This window comes from Chelonia mydas, chromosome 9 (genome assembly GCF_015237465.2).
Source record: "Chelonia mydas isolate rCheMyd1 chromosome 9, rCheMyd1.pri.v2, whole genome shotgun sequence".
NCBI classification, from domain to species: domain Eukaryota; kingdom Metazoa; phylum Chordata; order Testudines; family Cheloniidae; genus Chelonia; species Chelonia mydas.
The window spans coordinates 47850582-47870976 of record NC_057855.1 but is presented as its reverse complement, the minus strand read 5'-3'; the positions used below and the strand labels follow the sequence as shown (position 1 = coordinate 47870976).

The 20395-nt window shown below is 46.5% G+C and overlaps 1 protein-coding gene and 1 long non-coding RNA gene across 5 annotated transcripts in view; one reads left to right on the top strand and one right to left on the bottom strand.

Moving 5' to 3' along the window:
* The window catches only part of PCCB (propionyl-CoA carboxylase subunit beta), a 49673-nt gene extending 39267 nt beyond the window's left edge, over positions 1-10406 (bottom strand). Inside the window, exons 1-3 of one of the 4 annotated variants that reach the window (XR_006283604.1) lie at positions 9897-10102; positions 3163-3282; positions 43-111 (exon numbers count right to left, since the gene is read on the bottom strand). Coding sequence is in view for 3 of the 4 variants with exons in the window: in XM_037909731.2 (XP_037765659.1) it covers positions 43-111; positions 3163-3282; positions 9897-10064 (357 nt within the window). In the remaining variant the exon portion in view is untranslated. Of the gene's footprint in view, positions 1-42; positions 112-3162; positions 3283-5969; positions 6527-9896 lie in introns of those variants that run through there. The other 3 variants (XM_037909731.2, XM_043521995.1, XM_043521996.1) reach the window with 3 other exon arrangements.
* LOC119567140 lies at positions 10289-17108 on the top strand. The gene is made up of 3 exons (XR_005226928.2): positions 10289-10421; positions 13416-13555; positions 14307-17108. It is a non-coding gene; the product is annotated as an uncharacterized LOC119567140 (long non-coding RNA).
* Positions 17109-20395: the final 3287 nt, after the last annotated feature.

The window sequence follows — 20395 nt, the reverse complement described above, 5'->3', positions numbered from 1 at the left end:
GTCAAGCTCACAACATGTAACTGACGCAAAGCAAAAGAATACCTGACTGAAGACATAAGCCAGTCTCCCATTAATCCGGCCCTGGCCAGTTACCACACTGTCTCCAGGATACTGCATGAAAGAGCAAAGAACACATAGGTCAGAACAGTGATAAGGTTCATTAAAAAATTATGTCAACGTCTTCTGAATTCACAGACAAAATATTTGTTAGCCTGGGAATGGGGCTGTCTCTTCCTCTGTGTTTGTGCTGGGCACTAACATCCCCCCATCCTGATAAGGACATTCGGAATACTACTATAATATAAATAAAACTTAATAGGGAAAAAATGTTGAGAACTTTGTAGCTTTATTTAAATTTCAGAAAAGTTAAGGTGTTAAGGTGACACCAAACACCCCCCCCCCCAATAAACATCAGAACATAAGGAAACATAGTTATGGGCACACTGTGACCCTAGGAGCCCATCAATGCCAATTGGCTGAGGGACCACCATACTGTAACCTATATCAGACCTGATGCACTCATTTCCCCCAACACACTGTTGTCATAACATGTATCTAAAAGGTGACATGTACGGTACCATATGTAAACTGACCACATCCTGAAAATCACTGTGTGATGTATGTACAGGTTGTATTCAGAAGATGATATATGTGTACTGGAAATATTTTCTTAAATAGGTTTGGGAGGTAGTGTATACGTCATACGCTTACTCTAGACAAAGGAATGGGATTCACCTGTCTGTCTGTCTGGATTGCTGGCAGAGGACAATGAAAGCACATTTATATATATGTTTAAAAAGGTATCAAGCTTTTTTCCCTTGCTTGGCGTTACTTAAATCTTTGTTCTTCGCTAATAAACAACTTCTTCTATTACAAAATCATCTCAGCATTGTGTATTGAAGTCAAGGTTAACCTAACAGGCTAGCATGTGCTCTGTCTCTTTGGAGGCAGCAAACCTAATCATTTCTGAAATTCTGCAGGAAGATGTGTTGGCAGCATTTGGGAACTGGGGCTCTCAGATAGTTATCTGCAAGGCAAGGTTTAGATTGGCTGAGTCTTGAAGAGTTTGCTAGCAACGGAGACAGGCTGGTGTGGCAGGGAGCTGAGACACAGTTTAGCAGCAGCAGCAAAGCATTCACTTGTTGAGGCAGAAGGGTTACACAATGGCTCACAGTTCTGGGTGCCTTAAGCTGGATGTCACATACACAAACCATCTTAACTTTGCCCAGGACCCATTTCACCGTGTACATAAGTGAGGGAGACATTTTGATGATGGACAGCAGACTGTGGGTTTGCAGATTTTAAATCCACTTATTTGCACAGTCTGTCTGTGGAGTAAAGGAACTACAGAGTATGGCCTTTAGGCATTACTGCAATACATTTAATAAACACTAACTAATGGTTATTACATAAATACCACATACTCCCTTTGGTCCCTTGCATAAACCTTCCACTGACATTGGTAATCTGCTGTGGACCAAGGGGAATACCCAGTCATAAATTCATACCCGAGACCATAATTAAGTACATGCCACAGTTTGACACCGTTGCTCTAATACCAGGGTGGCCTGATCTAAATCAAAGTGATATAAATCACCAGTTGTAATCACGCTTTAAATCAGCAAATCTTGATCTAAATACTGTAATAGATTTCAGTCTTGGTTTGCATTTTTTAGTTATTCTCCTACAGAGAAGTTGATTCTCTGCACACACAGAAGAGGCTACTGCTGTGAAAAGCTGGTTTAGCACTTCAACAAACTCCAGTTCAGGGTGCTAAGTTGGTGGCTTCCACCAGGGCTAGCTGTTTGACTTTCTTTAAAACACTTGTAGCAAACATTAATTTTTTAAATTTATGTCATGTACACCACAACATACACTATTTCACATATTTGCCAAGTACACATATTGAATTGGACACTTTCCATTTTGTCATATTTTCATTCACCAATCACTTGCCACAGTAATTACCAGGGTCTACATGCACATTTCATAGATTTTAAGGCCACAAGGGACGTTATGACCTGATCTGCAAAACAGACCACAGATTTCACCTAGTAATTTCTGCATCAACCCCAATATAAACACAAAAGTGTGTTTGCCTATGTTTCTGTTTCTAATGTGACCTATTGCCAGGGCTCTAACCACTAGGTTTCAGAGCTGCTATATATGAAGTTGAGACAACGTTCTAGAGGTTATTTGAGCAAACAGGTATCCTTAAAAAAAAAAAAAGTAAAATCAACCCAAGTGAAGCCAACAGAAAGGAGCATAACTATAGCAGGTAAAATGGAAATTAGTAATGCAAAGAGGAATCTGAAAAGCAACCAAACACATAAAGACAAATACCAAGAAACTCTTTGCAATGTCTATCAGAAGCAGGAAGCCTGTTTGAGAATAGGTGGGTTGGCTAGAGCAGTGGTTCTCAACCAGGGGTACGTGTACCCATGACGGTACGCACAGGTCTTCCAGGGGGTACATCAAGTCATCTAGATATTTGCATAGTTTTACAGCAGGCTACATAAAAAGTATTAGTGAAGTCAGTACAAACTAAAATTTCATACGACTTGTTTATACTGTTTTACATAATATAAACTGAAATGCACGTGCAATATTTATATTCCAATCAATTTATTTTATAATTATATGGTAAAAATGAGAAAGTAAGCCATTTTTCAGTAAGAGTGTGCTGTGACACTTTTGTATTTTTATGTCTGATTTTGTAAGTTTTTAAATGAGGTGAAACTTGGGGTATGCAAGACAAATCAGGCTCCTGAAAGGAGTACAGTAGACTGGAAAGATTGAGAGCCACTGGGCTACAGCACAGAATCCTAAGAACCACAGAACTGTAGGACTGAAAGGGAACTTGATAGGTCATCTACTCCAGTCCCGTACACTGAGGAGGACTATGTATTATCTAGAACACCCCTGAGAGGTGTTTGTCTGACCTGTTCTTAAAACCTCCAATGACAGAGATTCCACAATCTCCCTAGGTAATTTGTTCCAGTGCTTATCTACCTTTACATTTAGGAAGTTTTCCTAATGTCTAACCTAAATCTCCCTTGCTGCAATTGAAGCCCTTTAATTCTTGTCCTGTCCTCACTAGATAAGGAGAACAATTTATCACCTAAGGATTAAAAGGTCAAGAGAGAGACTGAACAGAAATACCTTATTCTGATCAGACTCCATCCCAAAGTCTGCACATCTGTGTTCCACGAACATGTCATACTCAACAAAACTGCCAGGGTCCAGCAACAGAAGAATTCGCTCCCTTGCTGTCAGCTTTCCCTGAAATGCAGCAAACGACATTTAACAGGACCATCATTTGGTTAAACATCCTGGAAAGGCACAACTTAATACAATTAAAAGAAAACACGTGGGGATTAATATTTATCAAAGAGTCCAGAAGCATCCCCATATTTGTTTCACTAAGCAGGTGCTTGACCCCTTCCCCACAATATTTAAAATAAGGAAAGATGCTACCTATAACAGGAGAGCTTCTCCCATTTGTGTAGGTACACCACCTCCCCAAGAGGCGGTAGCTATGTCGATGGGAGAAGCCTGCCAATTGTTTGTCTACCTGGGAGTTAGGTAAGCATAACTGCGTCGCTCAGGGATGTGGATTTTCCACACCCCAGAGTCACGCAGTTCTACTGAGATAAGTTTGTAGTGTAGACAGAGCCGTCCCTTGGGTAGGGTGAATCGGGGCGACTGCTCTGGGCCCTATGGGCTGGTGCAGTTGGCCGGTGCAGTAGGCCCTGGAAGAGATGAATCCATCACTTCCGCCCCAGGCTCCGGATCCCCCTAGGGACAGCCCTGAGTGTAGACCAGGGCTATCACCTTTGATTTCTTAAATTGATACATGAAAAAAGAAAAATCATGTGAACATTCAAAATAGTATTTCATGTTGTTGACTCTTTAATCTACTGGTCTAGAGTGTTCTTTCCCAGAGATAAGCAAAGCAAGTGGGTTTCTCAGTTTTGGTATCAGGGTAAAGGGATAACATGGAGGTGTGAGGGGTTGGATCACAGAAACCCCTTGGGAGCTGCCACCTGATGTGCCAAGACTACTTCTGCTCCTGCTTTCCTGCCCTGTCAGCGTAGGACTTCAGTGCCCTGCCTGGTTTGAGCCAGACCCACTAGCCTGCTGCAACCCCAGACCCAGGTCTGAACCCTGTCCCCTAACAGCTGTAGGCTTAACTGAAAGCAGCTTACAGAAGTGTTCCTGTCCTTGACACTCAGATGCCCAACTCCCAATGGGGTCCAAACCCTAAATAAATCCGTTTTAACCTGTATAAATTGTTCACCCTCTATAACACTGATAGAGAGATATGCACAGCTGTTTGCCACACCAAGTCTGTGTTAATTAATAAGTAAAAAGTGATTTTATTAATTACAGAAGGTAGGATTTAAGTGTAACAAACAGATCCAAGGATCCAAGTAGTAACAGACAGAACAAAGTAAATTATCAAGCAAAATAAAATAAAACCCATAAGTCTATGTCTAATAAAACTGAATGCAGACAAAACCATGCATCCGATGAAGTGAGCTGTAGCTCACAAAAGCTTATGCTCAAATAAATTTGTTCGTCTCTAAGGTGCCATAAGTCCTCCTTTTCTTTTTGCGGATACAGACTAACACGGCTGCTACTCTGAAACCTGTCAGTTCCAGTAAGTTTCCTTTTACAGATGAATCTCCTTCTAATCTGGGTCCAGCAATCACTCACACCCCCTTTAGTTACAGTCCTTTGTTCCAGTTTCTTTCAGGTATCCTTGTGGGGTGGAGAGGCTATCTCCTTAGCCAGCTGAAGACAAAATGGGGTCTCCCACGGGCTTAAATAGACTTTCTCTTGTGGGTGGAGACCCCCTCCTCTTGTTTATATTGTATTTTTTATTTCAAATTTCTTAGAGATAATAAAGCTGTCATACAACGTTATACAATTCTTTGTCTGCCAGAGAGTTTTTAGTGCTTGCCAGACACCTGGCAACACTTCAGTTCTGTCAGTTTGTTTGTTGATGTTTGGCCTCAGTGACTGAGCAGTTGAAACCTTCAGGATTGCAGCAAGGTGTGCATCAGATAGTTGTGTTCGGTATTTTGACTTGTTTATATTCATTGTGGAAAAAAGTGACGTTGCCTCCATGGCTGACGCTGCCCAGCAACTTATGATACTGACTCCATGGCTGACTCTGCCCGGCGACTAGTGATGGTATCTCTGTCCCTCTCTCGCAGCCAATGGGAGCTGTGGGGGGAGACGCCTGCAGCAGACATTGCCAGCAGTGTGGCTGCGTGCGTCTCTCCTCTGCAGGCTGCAGTGGGGAGGTTCTCAGGCTGCAGATGGCCTGTGGACTGGGACTTTGAGACCCCTGAGCTAGATCCTCTGAGGAGGAAAATCAGAGGATTTACCAAAGCAAAGTTTGGGACAAGATCTGTACCAATCAGTATTGTCCAAGTAAAAAAGAAAAGGAGGACTTGTGGCACCTTAGAGACTAACAAATTTATTTGAGCATAAGCTTTTGTGAGCTACAGCTCACTTCATCGGATGCATACAGTGGAAAATACAGCGTGGAGATTTATATGCACAGAGAACATGAAACAACGGGTGTTCAGTGTGACCTGAATTAGCCTCCTGGAAAGTTAAATAGACTAGTTCCAAGAATGTAGGTTTTTCTCAGGTCTGCGAGCAAGTCCAGCTGACTAACTGGATGAGGGGAGGACAATCCTTGTGATTTGTTCTGATTAGATAAAAATACAGACTTAGCATGCAAGAATCCATCTCTGAAATCAAGCAGCAACTGTCTGTGAACAAAAAGGAGTAGGCATAGGGCTTCTACGGGTAGCATTCCCTGACATGCTTCCAGTTCCACAGTGGGTGCCTATTATTAATATTTTATCCCTTGTTGGGCATGAAGCCCCTCCCCCCCCAACCACATCAACAGTACACAAGATAGAGGGGACAAGCCAATGTACGGGAATTACCAAGGTATTGCCCTCTTCTCCACTGCCGGGAAGATCCTTGCTCGCATCCTTTTGAACTGTCTCCTCCTTCTTGCCGAAGACGTCCTTCAGGAATCCCAATGTGGTTTCAGACTGTCATGGGGCACCACCAACATGGTTTTTTTGCACAACAGATCCAAGAGAAGTGTAGAGAATGACACCAGCCATTCTTTATGGCATTTATTGATCTAAGGCCTTTGATTCAATCAATCGTGAAGCATTATCAAAGGTGCTGACTAGGTTCAGTAGTTCATTGAAGTTCATTCATGTTCTCAGGCTACTCTATGATGGGATGAGTATTGCATGGATGGCCTGCTTTTCAATTTGCGATGTCTTCATTCTCAAACTAAAGTCACCAGGACTATTATTACTGTCCTTCAGTATGGGGATGACTGTGCTATCCTCGCACACACTAAGGCTGACTTGCAACCCACCTAGATCTCTTCTCAGGCACCTATCATAGCCTGGGACTTTCCCTCAATACTCGGAAGACTAAGGTGCTCCACCAGCCTGCCCCAGCACAAGTTGCCCCCGTTCTCCCACAAACTGTCATTAGTGGTGAACCCCTGGAAAACGTTGAGCCCAGATAGCCAATCTTGATGTGGAGATTGAACATAGGATCTGTTGTGCCAGCATATCTTTGGAACGTTGCTCCGTTATGTCTTTATTGACAGAGATCTGCGGATGGAAACTAAGATCCTGGTCTACAATGCAGTAGTCATCCCCACTCTTCTTTATGGGTGCAAGACATGGGTGACATACCGAAGCCATCTTAAGCATCTGGAGTGGTACCAACACTGCTACCTTAGGAGGCTTCTCAGTATCAGATGGGAAGACCATCGCACCAATGCCAGTGTTCTCTCTGCAGCTAAAATCACCAGTGTTGAGGCGAAGAGTATGAAACATCAACTTCACTGGGCTGGTCATTGTGTGCAGATGGCTGACACTTGTCTTCTGAAGCACAACCTCTTTTCTCAACTTAGCCATGATAAGAGAACCCATGGTGGGGACAGAGGAAATGCTGCAAGAACACCCTGAAAGTATATCTGGAGAAAGGAGGCAGTGATCATGAATTGGGAAGAATTGACTGGCAACAGACTGCAGTGGTACTGCATCACACATCAACCCTCATCCGGTTTTGAAGACAATCGCCTTGCTCAAGAGGCTGAGAAACAGCAGAGGAGGAAGGAAAAGCTATAGCATCCTAGCCAGCAGTTGTGCTCTTTCAAAGCAATCACTTGTCACATATGTGGAAATACCTATAAAGCATGAATTGGACTCCTCAGCCATCTTAAGTCTCATCAATGACTTTCCACCCTGGCAGATATCATCCTTGTATTGAGAGATAGCCGATGAGGACACAAGATAGACAAGGGGATCTGGTTAGGGTCGTCGGTAATACAAACGTAGCTCTGCACCCAGTAAAGGACTGACCAGAAATTACAGCTGAACTGAAGCAGGAATGGGTAAATTCTGAAAACGGTGCCAAGCTAATGAGTTTGGTAAAATAAGTACATGGTCAAAAATAAAACAATAAATGTCTACACAACTTAAAATCAAACACAGGTAAAATGGAATGCTTGACAGTAGAAGACGACTGAGACACAATGAACAATATTGAAATATGGCAGAATGAGAAACAAAATAATCAATGGGATTCCATCATTCCTGGCTATAATTACACTGGAAAGGCAGATTAGGTTATATGGGTGAAAAATAGCACTAAAGATTGCACAGAGTTTAATGAGATCAGATCTCCGATTTCTCGGAGCAGAGAGGAACATATAGTATAATCTGTACAAGAAAAGGTGTGTGCACTTCAAGACATTTATGACCATTCTGATGGCCTGCCTCATGAACAAGGTTTGGCCTCTCTTCAGTGATGTGGCTAAAACTAAAAAATTCAGCCATCCAAGTCTGTGGCTCCCAGTATCCATGGATCAGATCAGATCAGATGCTCCCATGAGGCAACCCAGTGTTAAGTATACTTGGGCACGAGTACATCCAAGAAAGTGGTTTTCAGCATGCTGCTCATGGGGCCTGAGACATTCCTGGAGAAAGGGAACCATGTCTGAGAAGACTCATCAACTGTGAAGTCTCAACTTAGGTTCTGTGTTCCCTTCAATGAATAACAGATTTCAGGAGAGGACTGGGCAGTACAGGACAAACATTTCTGTGGGAAGATCTGGGACTGGTGATGTATTGGGGTCACCCTGCAACATAATCAAGGCTGGTAAGAGCCAGAGTGTGGCTAGTCGGCTGGCTGGCTGCAGCACACATACATAGACATAGCTGAGAGTGATTTCCATGCTGGAGGCTGTTTGTTGGCAGTCCAGGTTGAAGGCTACAAGCAGCAACACATTGTAAAGGGCACTCCAGGTTACAGTCCAGGGGTGAAACAGCTACTCATTAGTCTGGTATGTCATAGTGGCTGGTACCCAGAAACACAGGTCCAGCAGGGTAACTCATCGAACACCTCCAGCAGCAGAATATGTACAGTGAAACCTGTTATGAACAACTATTGATCGTACCAACAAAAATAATGTTCCTAATAGAAACAATCTGTTAAGGTCAAACAAAATTGTGCTGGTAACTTTAGGGTTGCTTAAGAACAGGGCTGCCTGTGGAATGTGCTCCTTAATGCAAATCTGACTACTTGTGTCCTTCACAATGCATGCATTGACCTCTGCAGTCTTATGTTTGGAGAGAGTGCTGCTACATTCTTTAATAAAAACGTGGGTTGCGGACATAATGGCAGGCAGTCCATTGATAACTCAGCCCCCTGCTAGCGCCTCTTCCATTGAGAGCAAGTGGAGACTCACCCCCCCATAGCCCATCCTGCTAGGAGAGAGACAATCACCCAGACCCCATTGGCAGGGATAGGGGTGCCAGCCCCACGGGGACACTGCCAAGCTGAGGATAGAGGGTTCAGGTTATACAGGGGCAGGTCACTGGTCCCAGAAAGGTCAGGGCTGGGTGCCTAGTGGTTTAGTGGGTGATGGAATCAGTGCAGGGAGGGGTCACAGCCATCAGGAGGTGGCTGCAGGGGTCAGTGTCTGTACTGCGGGGGGGAGGGGGTGTCAGTGTCAGGGAGAGGTGATGGGGGGTAGGGTCAGGAGACTGGGAAGGAATTGGGGGTGAATCAGTCTCAGGGGTTGGTGGTGTCAGGGGCTGGTGGGAGGGGAAGCAGTCTCAGGGGTGGGCCAGTGTCAGGGGCCAGATCGGGGGAGGAAAGGGTTGGGATCAGGGGAAGATAGGGGGATATAAGAGTGGGGTTGTTCTCAGGGTCCGGAAGGGGAGGCCAGAATCAGGGGCTGGAGAAGAAGGCTGCTGTCAGGGGCTAGGGGGTATTGTCAGGGACCACGGTCAGGTGCTGGGGGAGGAAGGGAGCGTGGAAGAGGGACAGGATCGGGGTCAGGCATGGGTGGAGGCGATGCTGGCAGAGGAGCTGGGGTCAGGGCCAGGGGTTATCATCAGGGATCAGGGTGACCAAATGTCCCATTTTTATAGGGACAGTCACGATATTCAAGGCTTTGTCTTATATAGGCCCCTATTACCCCCCATACCTGTCCCGATTTATAAACTTCCTGTGTGGCCACCCTATCGGGGATCAGGTAAGGACCGGGGTGGGGAGGAGCGATGCTGGCGGCGGGGGCTAGTGTCCGGGCCAGGGGTACCGGCGGGAGGGGCGGGATCGGAGCCTGGGGCGGGGGAGGGGCGGGTGTCCGGGCCAGGGGTACCGGCGGGGATCAGGGTCAGGCACCGGGGGGAGGGGCGGGATCGGAGCCTGGCGCGGGGGAGGGGCGGGTGTCCGGGCCAGGGGTACCGGCGGGGATCAGGGAGAGGCGCGGGGTGGCGGGGGGGGGACACGCCTGTGTCGGGGGAGGCCAGGCCGGCCGAAGTGCTCACCCGTTTGTGCTGCGCATCGATGCGGGCCTGGCCGCCCCCCAGCAGCGCGGCGCGACGCTTCTCGGCGATGCGCTCGGGCACGGAGCTGGGGGCACCGGCCGAGCGGGGCCGGACCAGCCGCGTCCCCGAGACCGGCAGGAGCCGCCGTAGGAGCCGTAGCGCGGCCATGGCCGGGAGAGCAGCACGGCGCGTGCGCAGGGGCCTGTGGGCGGCCTGGCGTCTGACAGGCCGCGCGGCCCCGCCCCCGGCTCAGCTCCAGGGAAGGCCGCAGCAGCCCGGCCGTGGCCTCCACAAGGGACGGGGTGGGCCACGCTGAGTCCTAGCCTGCAGCCCTGGCGAGCCCGCCAGTGAGAGCGGGCCTGTCCCGGCTCCCTAGCGCCGCTCTGGCCGGGCCAGCCCCGCACTCCCCTGCCCGCCAGCGCCCCGCCGTCGGCGCTCAGCCGGGCGGGACGCTGGGGATTTGTGACGTGCGGCCGTTTGTTCCCCAGCCGCTCGGCGCGGTGGCCGCTGGCGCTGCCGTGAGGGGTGAGGGAGCCGGTCGGATACGCTCCGTTTGGCGGGGAAAGGCTGATTTGTTGGAGCAAATGTACAGGCGAGCAGGCGGCTGAGGGAATAACTTTTATTGGCCCAGCGTCTCTCGGTGAGGGAGGGAAGCTTTGCAGCTACTCCCGGCCCTTCGCCTAACTTACTGCAAAGGCCACAAGACTCTTGCCAAAACACAAGCAAGTTTATGCTGGAAACCTGCCAGTGTTGCAAAGGCAGCTGCCTCCCCCCGGGGAGCCTGGCAGCCCCCAGAGCACCGGCCTCCGCCGCAGCTGGAGTCAGGGCTCTGGGGACTCCCTTCTCCACAGCCGCCGCCTTCGGAGGCCAGGGCTCTTGGGGCTGTTAGGCTGTATGCGCTGGGGCAAGGACCAAGCTGGGCCTGGAGCTTTTCTAGGATATATATGAGGGAGATTCCCAAACCTGAGCCATTCTTTTTAGGTGATAAATCTGAGGAACCGTCCCAGATTGAGGCGTTGGAACAAATTGATAAACTAAACTGTCCCAGAAGTGGTTTTGGAACAAATTCATAAACTAAACAAAAAGAAAAGGAGTACTTGTGGCACCTTAGAGACTAGTCTCTAAGGTGCCACAAGTACTCCCTTTTCTTTTTATGATAATCAAGGTGGGCCATTTTCAGCACAAATCCAGGTTTTCTCCCCCCTAATCCCCCCCAAACAAACCCACTCTCCTGTTGGTAATAGCTTATCTAAAGTGATCACTCTCCTTACAATGTGTATAATAATCAAGGTGGGCCATTTCCAGCACAAATCCAGGGTTTAACAAGAACATCGGGGGGGGGGGGGGGTGTTAGGAAAACAAGGGGAAATAGGCTTGAATAGAGACTGGGAGTGGCTAAGTCATTATGCAAGGTAACCTAAGTTAATTGTATCCAATTTGCAAATGAATTCCAATTCAGCAGTCTCTCGCTGGAGTCTGGATTTGAAGTTTTTCTGTTGTAATATCGCAACTTTCATGTCTGTAATCGCGTGACCAGAGAGATTGAAGTGTTCTCCGACTGGTTTTTGAATGTTATAATTCTTGACATCTGATTTGTGTCCATTTATTCTTTTACGTAGAGACTGTCCAGTCTGACCAATGTACATGGCAGAGGGGCATTGCTGGCACATGATGGCATATATCACATTGGTAGATGTGCAGGTGAACGAGCACCTGATAGTGTGGCTGATGTTATTAGGCCCTGTGATGGTGTCCCCTGAATAGATATGTGGCCACAGTTGGCAACGGGCTTTGTTGCAAGGATAGGTTCCTGGGTTAGTGGTTCTGTTGTGTGGTATGTGGTTGCTGGTGCGTATTCGCTTCAGGTTGGGGGGCTGTCAGTAGGCAAGGACTGGCCTGTCTCCCAAGATTTGTGAAAGTGTTGGGTCATCCTTCAGGATAGGTTGTAGATCCTTGATAATGCGTTGGAGGGGTTTTAGTTGGGGGCTGAAGGTGACGGCTAGTGGCGTTCTGTTATTTTCTTTGTTGGGCCTGTCCTGTAGTAGGCGACTTCTGGGAACTCTTCTGGCTCTATCAATCTGTTTCTTCACTTCCGCAGGTGGGTATTGTAGTTGTAAGAATGCTTGATAGATATCTTGTAGGTGTTTGTCTCTGTCCGAGGGGTTGGAGCAAATGCGGTTGTATCGCAGAGCTTGGCTGTAGACAATGGATCATGTGGTGTGGTCAGGGTGAAAGCTGGAGGCATGTAGGTAGGAATAGCGGTCAGTAGGTTTCCGGTATAGGTTGGTGTTTATGTGACCATCGTTTATTAGCACTGTAGTGTCCAGGAAGTGGATCTCTTGTGTGGACTGGACCAGGCTGAGGTTGATCGTGGGATGGAAATTGTTGAAATCGTGGTGGAATTCCTCAAGAGCTTCTTTTCCATGGGTCCAGATGATGGAGATGTCATCAATATAGCGCAAGTAGAGTAGGGGCGTTAGGGGACGAGAGCTGAGGAAGTATTGTTCTAAGTCAGCCATAAAAATGTTGGCATACTGTGGGGCCATGCGGGTACCCATAGCAGTGCCACTGATTTGAAGGTATACATTGTCCCCAAATGTAAAATAGTTATGGGTAAGGACAAAGTCACAAAGTTCAGCCACCAGGTTAGCCGTGACATTATCGGGGATAGTGTTCTTGACAGCTTGTAATAAGTCAGCAGGACCAGATGCTAGTGAGAACTTAAGGATTGCCGTCCTGGGACAGAACAAAGGTCCATCTAGCCCAGTATCCTGTCTTCTGACAGTGGACAATGCCAGGTGGAAACTCAGATGTGAAATTGCAGAAGTACTAAGTGTTGCATGTAACCTGTCATTTAAATCGGCTTCTGTACCAGGTGACTGGAGGATAGCTAATATAACACTAATTTTTTAAGAAGGCTCCAAAGGTGATACTGACAATTACAGGCTGGTAAGCCTAACTTCAGTCGTGGGCAAACTGGTTGAAAAAAAGAACAGAATTGTCAGACACAGATTAACATGATTTGCTGGGGAAGAGTCAACATGGAGTCATTGTGGATAGTTCTCTGAAAACAACCACTCAACGTGCAGTGGCAGTCAAAAAAAGCTAACAATGTTGGGAATCATTAAAAAAAGGGATCAATAATAAGACTAAATATCATATTGCTTCTATATAAATCCATGATACGCCCACATCTTTAATACTGTGTTCAGATGTGGTCACCCCATCTCAAAAAATATATATTGGAATGGGAAGAGGTAAAGAAAAGAGCAACAAAAGTGATTACGGGTATGGAACAGTTTCCATATGAGGAGAGAGTAATAATATTGGGACTTTTCAGCTTGGAAAAGAGACGACTAAGGGAGAATATGATAGAGGTCTATAAAATCATGACTGGTGTGGAGAAAATAAATATGGAAGTGTTATTTACTGCTCGAAACACATGAACAAGGGGTCACTAAATGAAATTAATAGGCAGCAGGTTTAAAAACAAACAAAAGGAAGTATTTTTTCACACAGTGCATAGTCAACCTGTGGAATCTTTGCCAGAAGATGTTGTGAAGGCCAAGACTATAACAGGGCTGGAGGCTGCATGCTGTTTGATCTTCATTCTCCCAGGGATGGGAGGGTCTGGGAGACCCAGCCAGCTGTCGCAAAAGGTGAGGAAGGGCAGAGCCACACCACATCCCCTAGCTGGAGAGTAAAGAAATTGGGGGAAGTAAAGGGTGCTGGTGTCTGGGCTGGGCTCCGGGCCAGGGGCTACTCCACAGCTGGGCGGGGGGAGGCGTGAGTGGCTGGACTCTGTGGGATGTGGGGACTGGTGTCAGGGGGCTGCCCCATGGCTGGGCTCTGGTGGGAGGGGAGATACTGGTGTCTGGGCTGGGAGGTGCCCCATGGCTGGACTGTGGGGGGGAGGAGGTGTGGGTGTCTGTGCCAGGGGGTCTGGAGGGATGGGAGTGCAGGTGTCTGGGATCTGGGGGCACCACACAGCTTCCTCGAGCACCCCCCAACTGGAACTGGGTTGTGGTAGGGGTTTCTTTAACACTTTACTCCTGGGGGAATGTTTTTTGCTGTTTGTATTGTTGACAGGTGTTTTGAAATAAATTACCAAAATAATTGAAACTGGAGTGATTATATTGTATTATTTTGACAAATAAAATATGGAGAATTTTAAAATATTGTGTGCAGAATTTTTAATTTTTTTTGTGCAGAATTCCCCCAGGAGTAATAAATTTTTTTAGTAAAATAAAAGCCTTTCTTTATGAACAATATGAAACACCACTAATAAACGAACACCAAAACCAGTAATAAAATAAAGTGCATATAGCGAACATGAAACAGTGCAAAACACTGAAACCAGTTTCCTATTTTTGCATGTCTCTGGCCCCCTGTTCTCTTTTTCCTTTCTAGCACAAGTAGCATGCAATGGGTGCTGTTGCGGAGGCGTAGAGGACTTCTGGGGGTACATTTGCCCTGTCCAACAAGCATTGAGTCCCGGTTGCATGGGCCACCCAACTATGGCATTGTCCTGTGCGTTCCTGGGTTGTAGGACATGGTACTGTGGAGTGGTCTCAGGACATGGTGTGAGTGGAGCAGGAGCTTGCACTCTTGCAGCCATTAGCACAAGCAGCTGCTCAAACAGGCTTTTCTGCTGTATTCAATCTTCCTCCCTCAAGCAACATTCCTGCTCCAGAAGCTGCGCTGACAGTCTATCAGTGTGCTCTACAGGCTGTCTGTGCCTTTCCACTCCTATGAATCCTTTTCCCTTTAGTATTGTGTCTGCTTGTTGACTCCATTCAGGATGTCCACTATGAGTTAATTACAGAAATGCTTCCTCTTTGACCATTCCTTGACCGTTCAAAATCCGAGGCTCCTGCTGGACCGTGGCTGGGCGGCAGAGGTGGAAGTGCCTGAAAGCAGACATCAAACAGTACATTGTCTCAAAAAGAAAAGGAGTACTTGTGGCACCTTAGAGACTAACCAATTTATTTGAGCATGAGCTTTCGTGAGCTACAGCTCACTTCATCGGTGCCACAAGTACTCCTTTTCTTTTTGCGAATACAGACTAACACGGCTGTTATTCTGAAACCTACATTGTCTCAGTACTTCAAAAAAAAGTTCAGTGCATCCTCAGAAAAAAGTGCCTGTGGAATCTCAAGGCCAAAAAAATGATACTTCGTAAAACTCAGCTTCACTATGTTCTCAGATGAATACTTCTGTTCCTAGAAGCTCCATGGCCATAATTGAGTTAAGCAGAGTGAAAAGAGTGCACACATAATGGTAAGATGACATTTACAAATGCTATATGTTTAAAAATTGCAGACTGTTGTTGCCAGGGGCAGTGGGGCTATGCCATGGTTTACTACCTAAAGTTTCTCAGTCCTTTCAGGCATTCCACAGTCTGGGGGACATGACAATCCTGGAGTTTCCTGAATGCCAAAGAGATTTTATGCCATGCTACCGGTGGCAAGCCAGCTGTCTATGCTACAGAGGTTTCAAGCTTATGGTGACTGAGCAGCACATCTATGAGTGGAGTGGACCACAGTCCTGATTAGGAGAGCCCAGAAAATATACCCTTTCCTGAAATGAGACTACCCATTGGGAATTCCTACTCTGCGAAAAGTTTGCAGCTATCAGCACCCAGGATTGGGTCAAAATTAAAGGGGAAATCAACAGGATGCTGTGTTAGCATCCACACGGTTTACTATCTCCCTATAGCTTACAACGCAGCCTGCTCTGACTAAATATACTATGGACTACATGCAAACACACCTGACAATATGGACTCTCAAAGAACTACATGGACAGTCACCCCCCTTCGCCCAATATATTTGTATACTGCACACAATTTCCCCCCCCCACACACACACCCTGGGGTATTTCAGACATTGATTTACTCACCCACTCACTACATTTTCCCCAACCTTCATGTACAGTTTACTGTTTACAGGTAGCTTGTTATGCTATGGCATACTAAAGGGGAAGGCAGTATTCTTTCTTTTAACACCCCAGCACATCTTTAAGCATTTGCGAGTATCTAACAAAACTTTAAAGTTAAATGCTTGTTTAACAGTTGTTTGTTTCTTGGTCTCCATTTTGAATGCCATGTGGTGGTGGTGTGGAAAGTGATGCCAAGATGCTGGGGTACATTCCACCATTAGTAGATACACATGACTACCTATGTCCTGTAATAAAAAATGCAATGGGTCATAAACTGGAAATCCCTCCCATTTGACTATTATCATTAACAATAAACAAGGAGCCAAACACTTACCAGCCTTCGGGGCTTTTTCTGCCTTTTCTGTTTCTGCTGCTGGTTTTGCAGCAGGCTGTTCTTCCAAGGGGGTCATCAAACAGCTCCTCCGAGTATGGGCCCAGGACATGCTGCATCTGCTCCAGTGGCACAGCTTCCTCGGGGATTGGTTGGAACCCCAGAGTCACTTTGCTAGCTTGATCTATGAGGCACCTGTTGGCTCCTCTCTGGTCTGGTACTAGATTTGGAGGTCAGAAGGTCACGACTCTGGCTGACCAGGCTATCATAAACCACTGGGGGCTCAGTGCTTGATGCAGTTCCCAGCACCCAGGCAAAGTCCTCAAAAGAGACAAGATGACAGGGAGTTCCCAGAGGTGTTCTCACCCCTGGCTTTCTGGTAGTCTCTCCTGAGCTGCTTACTCTACTCCCAGACTGGTGACCAGTGCTGTTGAATTCCCAGTGCAGCCAGGTTGTCTGCTATTTCTTGGTATGCATGGTCATTTCTGGTCACTTCTCTTACTGAAGTTGAATTTTTTGCTTGCCTCGTACCAGTAATTTACTGGAACCTGACTGTGGTCTCATGACCAGGCAGTGCACTTGGTAGCAGCAAAGATGCTTCGTTCTGCTTGCAGCTCAGTGGTCTGTAAGGAGAGTTTGAGAGTTGCAGGCTCTGATGCCAGAACCTCCTTATTCACAAATCTCCAAGAACAAAAGTGACTTTATGACCATTCCCCAAATTTGTGTCTAAAGTGGTTGCTTGGCTTCATTTGAATACTGCGGATGTGCAAAGCATTGACTAAGTGATTGCCATATTGGATTTACCATGGATTTCACTCTAGGTATGGTAAACCCTTCATAGATTCAGAGATACTAAGGTCAGAAGGGACCATTATGATCATCTAGTCTGACCTCCTGCACAACGCAGGCCACAGAATTTCACCCACCCACTCCTGCGAAAAACCTCTCACCTATGCCTGAGCTATTGAAGTCCTCAAATCGTGGTTTAAAGACTTCGAGGAGCAGAGAATCCTCCAGCAAGTGACCCATGCCCCATGCTATAGAGGAAGGCAAAAAACCTCCAGGGCCTCTTCCAATCTGCCCTGGAGGAAAATTCCTTCCCGACCCCAAATATGGCGATCAGCTAAACCCTGAGCATATGGACAAGATTCACCTGCCAGATACTACAGAAAATTCTTTCCTGGGTAACTCAGATCCCACCCCATCTGACATCCCATCTTAGGCCATTAGGCCTATTTACCATGAATATTTAATTACCAAAATCATGTTATCCCATCATAAACTTATCGAGTTTAATCTTAAAGCCAGATAGATCTTTTGCCCCCACTGCTTCCCTTGGAAGGCTATTCCAAAACTTCACTCCTCTGATGGTTAGAAACCTTCGTCTAATTTCAAGTCTAAACGTCCTGGTGGCCAGTTTATATCCATTTGTTCTTGTGTCCACATTGGTACTGAGCTTAAATAATTCCTCTCCCTCTCCGGCATTTATCCCTCTGATATATTTATAGAGAGCAATCATTTCTCCCCTCAACCTTCTTTTAGTTAGGCTAAACAAGCCAAGCTCCTGTATGCTTTCCCACTACAAAATATTACATATAAAAAAATCTGGCAACTAAAAGAGCTAAGGCTGCCCCGCTGGCTGTAGTAAAGGTAAAGGCACAGGTGAAAAATTCCCCAAGAGCATGCTGGAACTCAGAGGCTGAGTTGGAAGCCAAGACAACATCTGTGGATGCTTCTCTGTGGAAAATGCTACAGGCTGAGATGCCCATTGGGGCTGTTACACCTGAACAGGGGAATATTGATTTGGCCAGATTGTAAAACCAAGCTAAATTGAGCCCAGACAGAGATTCAAAAGAATAGAAAGGAGGTCCCTTAATGATTGTACAACCCTGTGATGGAGACTCAATCTGGGTAGCCAAACCCAGTGATCAATGATTTTGGATTGTACCAGAGAAATGTAAAATCGCTTTTATTTATGTGTCATGATATACACACTGGCAGCCATCAAGGTATTAAAAATACTGTCAAGAATATTGCCAGCACTGAGTCCAGTGGTTGCAACCCCGTCTACAGCTCCAAGGCCAGAGGGTAACACTGAGCCTGCACTGGCAGCAGCAAATTAACCTATGCAAGAGGCTCAGCCAGAGCCTGAATTACAACATAGTGCACCAGTGAAGAGCGGTTCACACTCAACGGAAACTGCCCCATCACCTACATTGCTTCCAGAGGGACCAAGCCCAAGTCCACAATCCAGTGAGGAACTGATGTCTCCAGCATCAAGGAAACAGTTCCAGGCCAAACAGGAAGCAAATAAAAGCCTCCAGGATGCTTGGACGGCGGCACGGAGCAACCCACCACCTCTCAGCTCTTCTATTCAATCCCGGTTTGTTGTAGAAAGAGGACTTTTATACAAGAAAACTCTTTCTGGTGGGCACCAGGAAAACTGGCATCCTCAGAGACAGTTGGTAGTTCCAACTAAGTACCAGGTCAAGCTCTTGAGCTTAGCCCATGATCATCCTAGTGGCCATGCTGGGGTGAACAGGACCAAAGACTGTTTGGGGAAGTCGTTCCACTGGGAGGAAATTGGCAAGGATGTTTCTACCTATGTCCGGTCTTGTAAGGTGTGCCAAATTGTGGGAAAACCCCAAGACCAGGTCAAAGCCCCTCTCCAGCTACTCCCCATAATTAAGGTCCCATTTCAGCAAGTAGCTGTGGATATTCTGACTCCTTTCCCAAAAAAGACACCAAAGGAAAGCAGTACATACTGACTTTCATGGATTTTGCCACCCAATGGCCAGAAGTAGTAGTTCTAAGCAACACCAGGGCTAGAAGTGTGTGCCAGGCATTAACACACATTTTTGCCAGGGTAGGTTGGCCCTCTGATATCCTTACAGATTCGGAAACTAATTTCCTGGCAGGGACCATGAAAAGCCTATGGGAAGCTCATGGGGGTGAACCACTCGGTTTCCACCCCTTACCACCATCAAACAAATGGCCTGGTGAAAAAGTTTAATGGAACTTTGGGGGCCATAATATGTAAATTCGTAAATGAGCACTCCAATAATTGGGACCTAGTGTTGCAGCAGTTGCTCTTTGCCTACAGGCTGTACCACACCCCAGTTTAGGGTTTTCACCATTTAAACTTGTGTATGGCCATGAGATTAAGGGGCCACTACAATTGGTGAAGCAGTAACGGGAGGGGTTTACGCCTTCTCCAGGAACTAACATTCTGGACTTTGTAACCAACCTACCAAACACCCTCCAAACCTCTTTAGCTCTTGCTAAAACAAACCTAAAAGATGCTCAGGAAGAGCAAAAAGCCTGGTATAATAAACATGCCAGAAAGTGTTCCTTCAAAGTAGGGAACCAGGTCATGGTCTTAAAGGTGCTCCAGGCCCATAAGATGGAAGTGTCATGGGAAGGGCCATTCATGGTCCAAATTGCTTGGGAGCTGTTAACTATCTCATAGCATCTCCCACATCAAACCTAGAGCCTAAAGCATACCATATTAATTCTCTAAAGCCCTTTTATTCCAAAGAATTAAAGGTTTGTCAGTTTACAGACCAGGAAGGCGATAACGCTGAGTGGCCTGAAGGTGTCTACTACGAAAAAGAAAGTGATGGTGGCATGGAAGAGGTAAACCTCTCAATAATCCTTGGACGTATGCAGCGCCAGCAGATCAAGAAGCTGTGCACTAGCTTCGCACCGATGTTCTCAGCCACCCGAGGACAGACCGAAAGGGCGTACCACTCCATTGACACAGATAATGCTTGCCCAATTAGAGCCCAACCTTACCGGGTGGCTCCTCAAGCCAAAACTGCTATAGAACGGGAAATCCAGAACATGCTACAGATGGGTGTAATACGCCCCTCTAACAGTGCGTGGGCATCTCCAGTGGTTCTAGTTCCCAAACCGGATGTGGAAATAAGCTTTTGCTTGGACTACCGTAAGCTAAATGCTGCAACTCATCCAAAAAACTATCCAATGCCATGCACAGATAAGCTATTGAAAAAACTGGAACGTGCCCAGTTCATCTCTACCTTAGATTTAACCAAAGGGTACTGGCAAGTACCGCTGGATGAATCCGCCAAGGAAAGGTCAGCCTTCATCAACCATGTAGGGCTGTATAAATTTAATGTGTTCCCTTTTGGGCTGCAAAATGCACCCGCCATCTTCCAAAAACTTGTAGATAGTCTCCTAGTGGGATTGAAGAAACATGCAGTTGCCT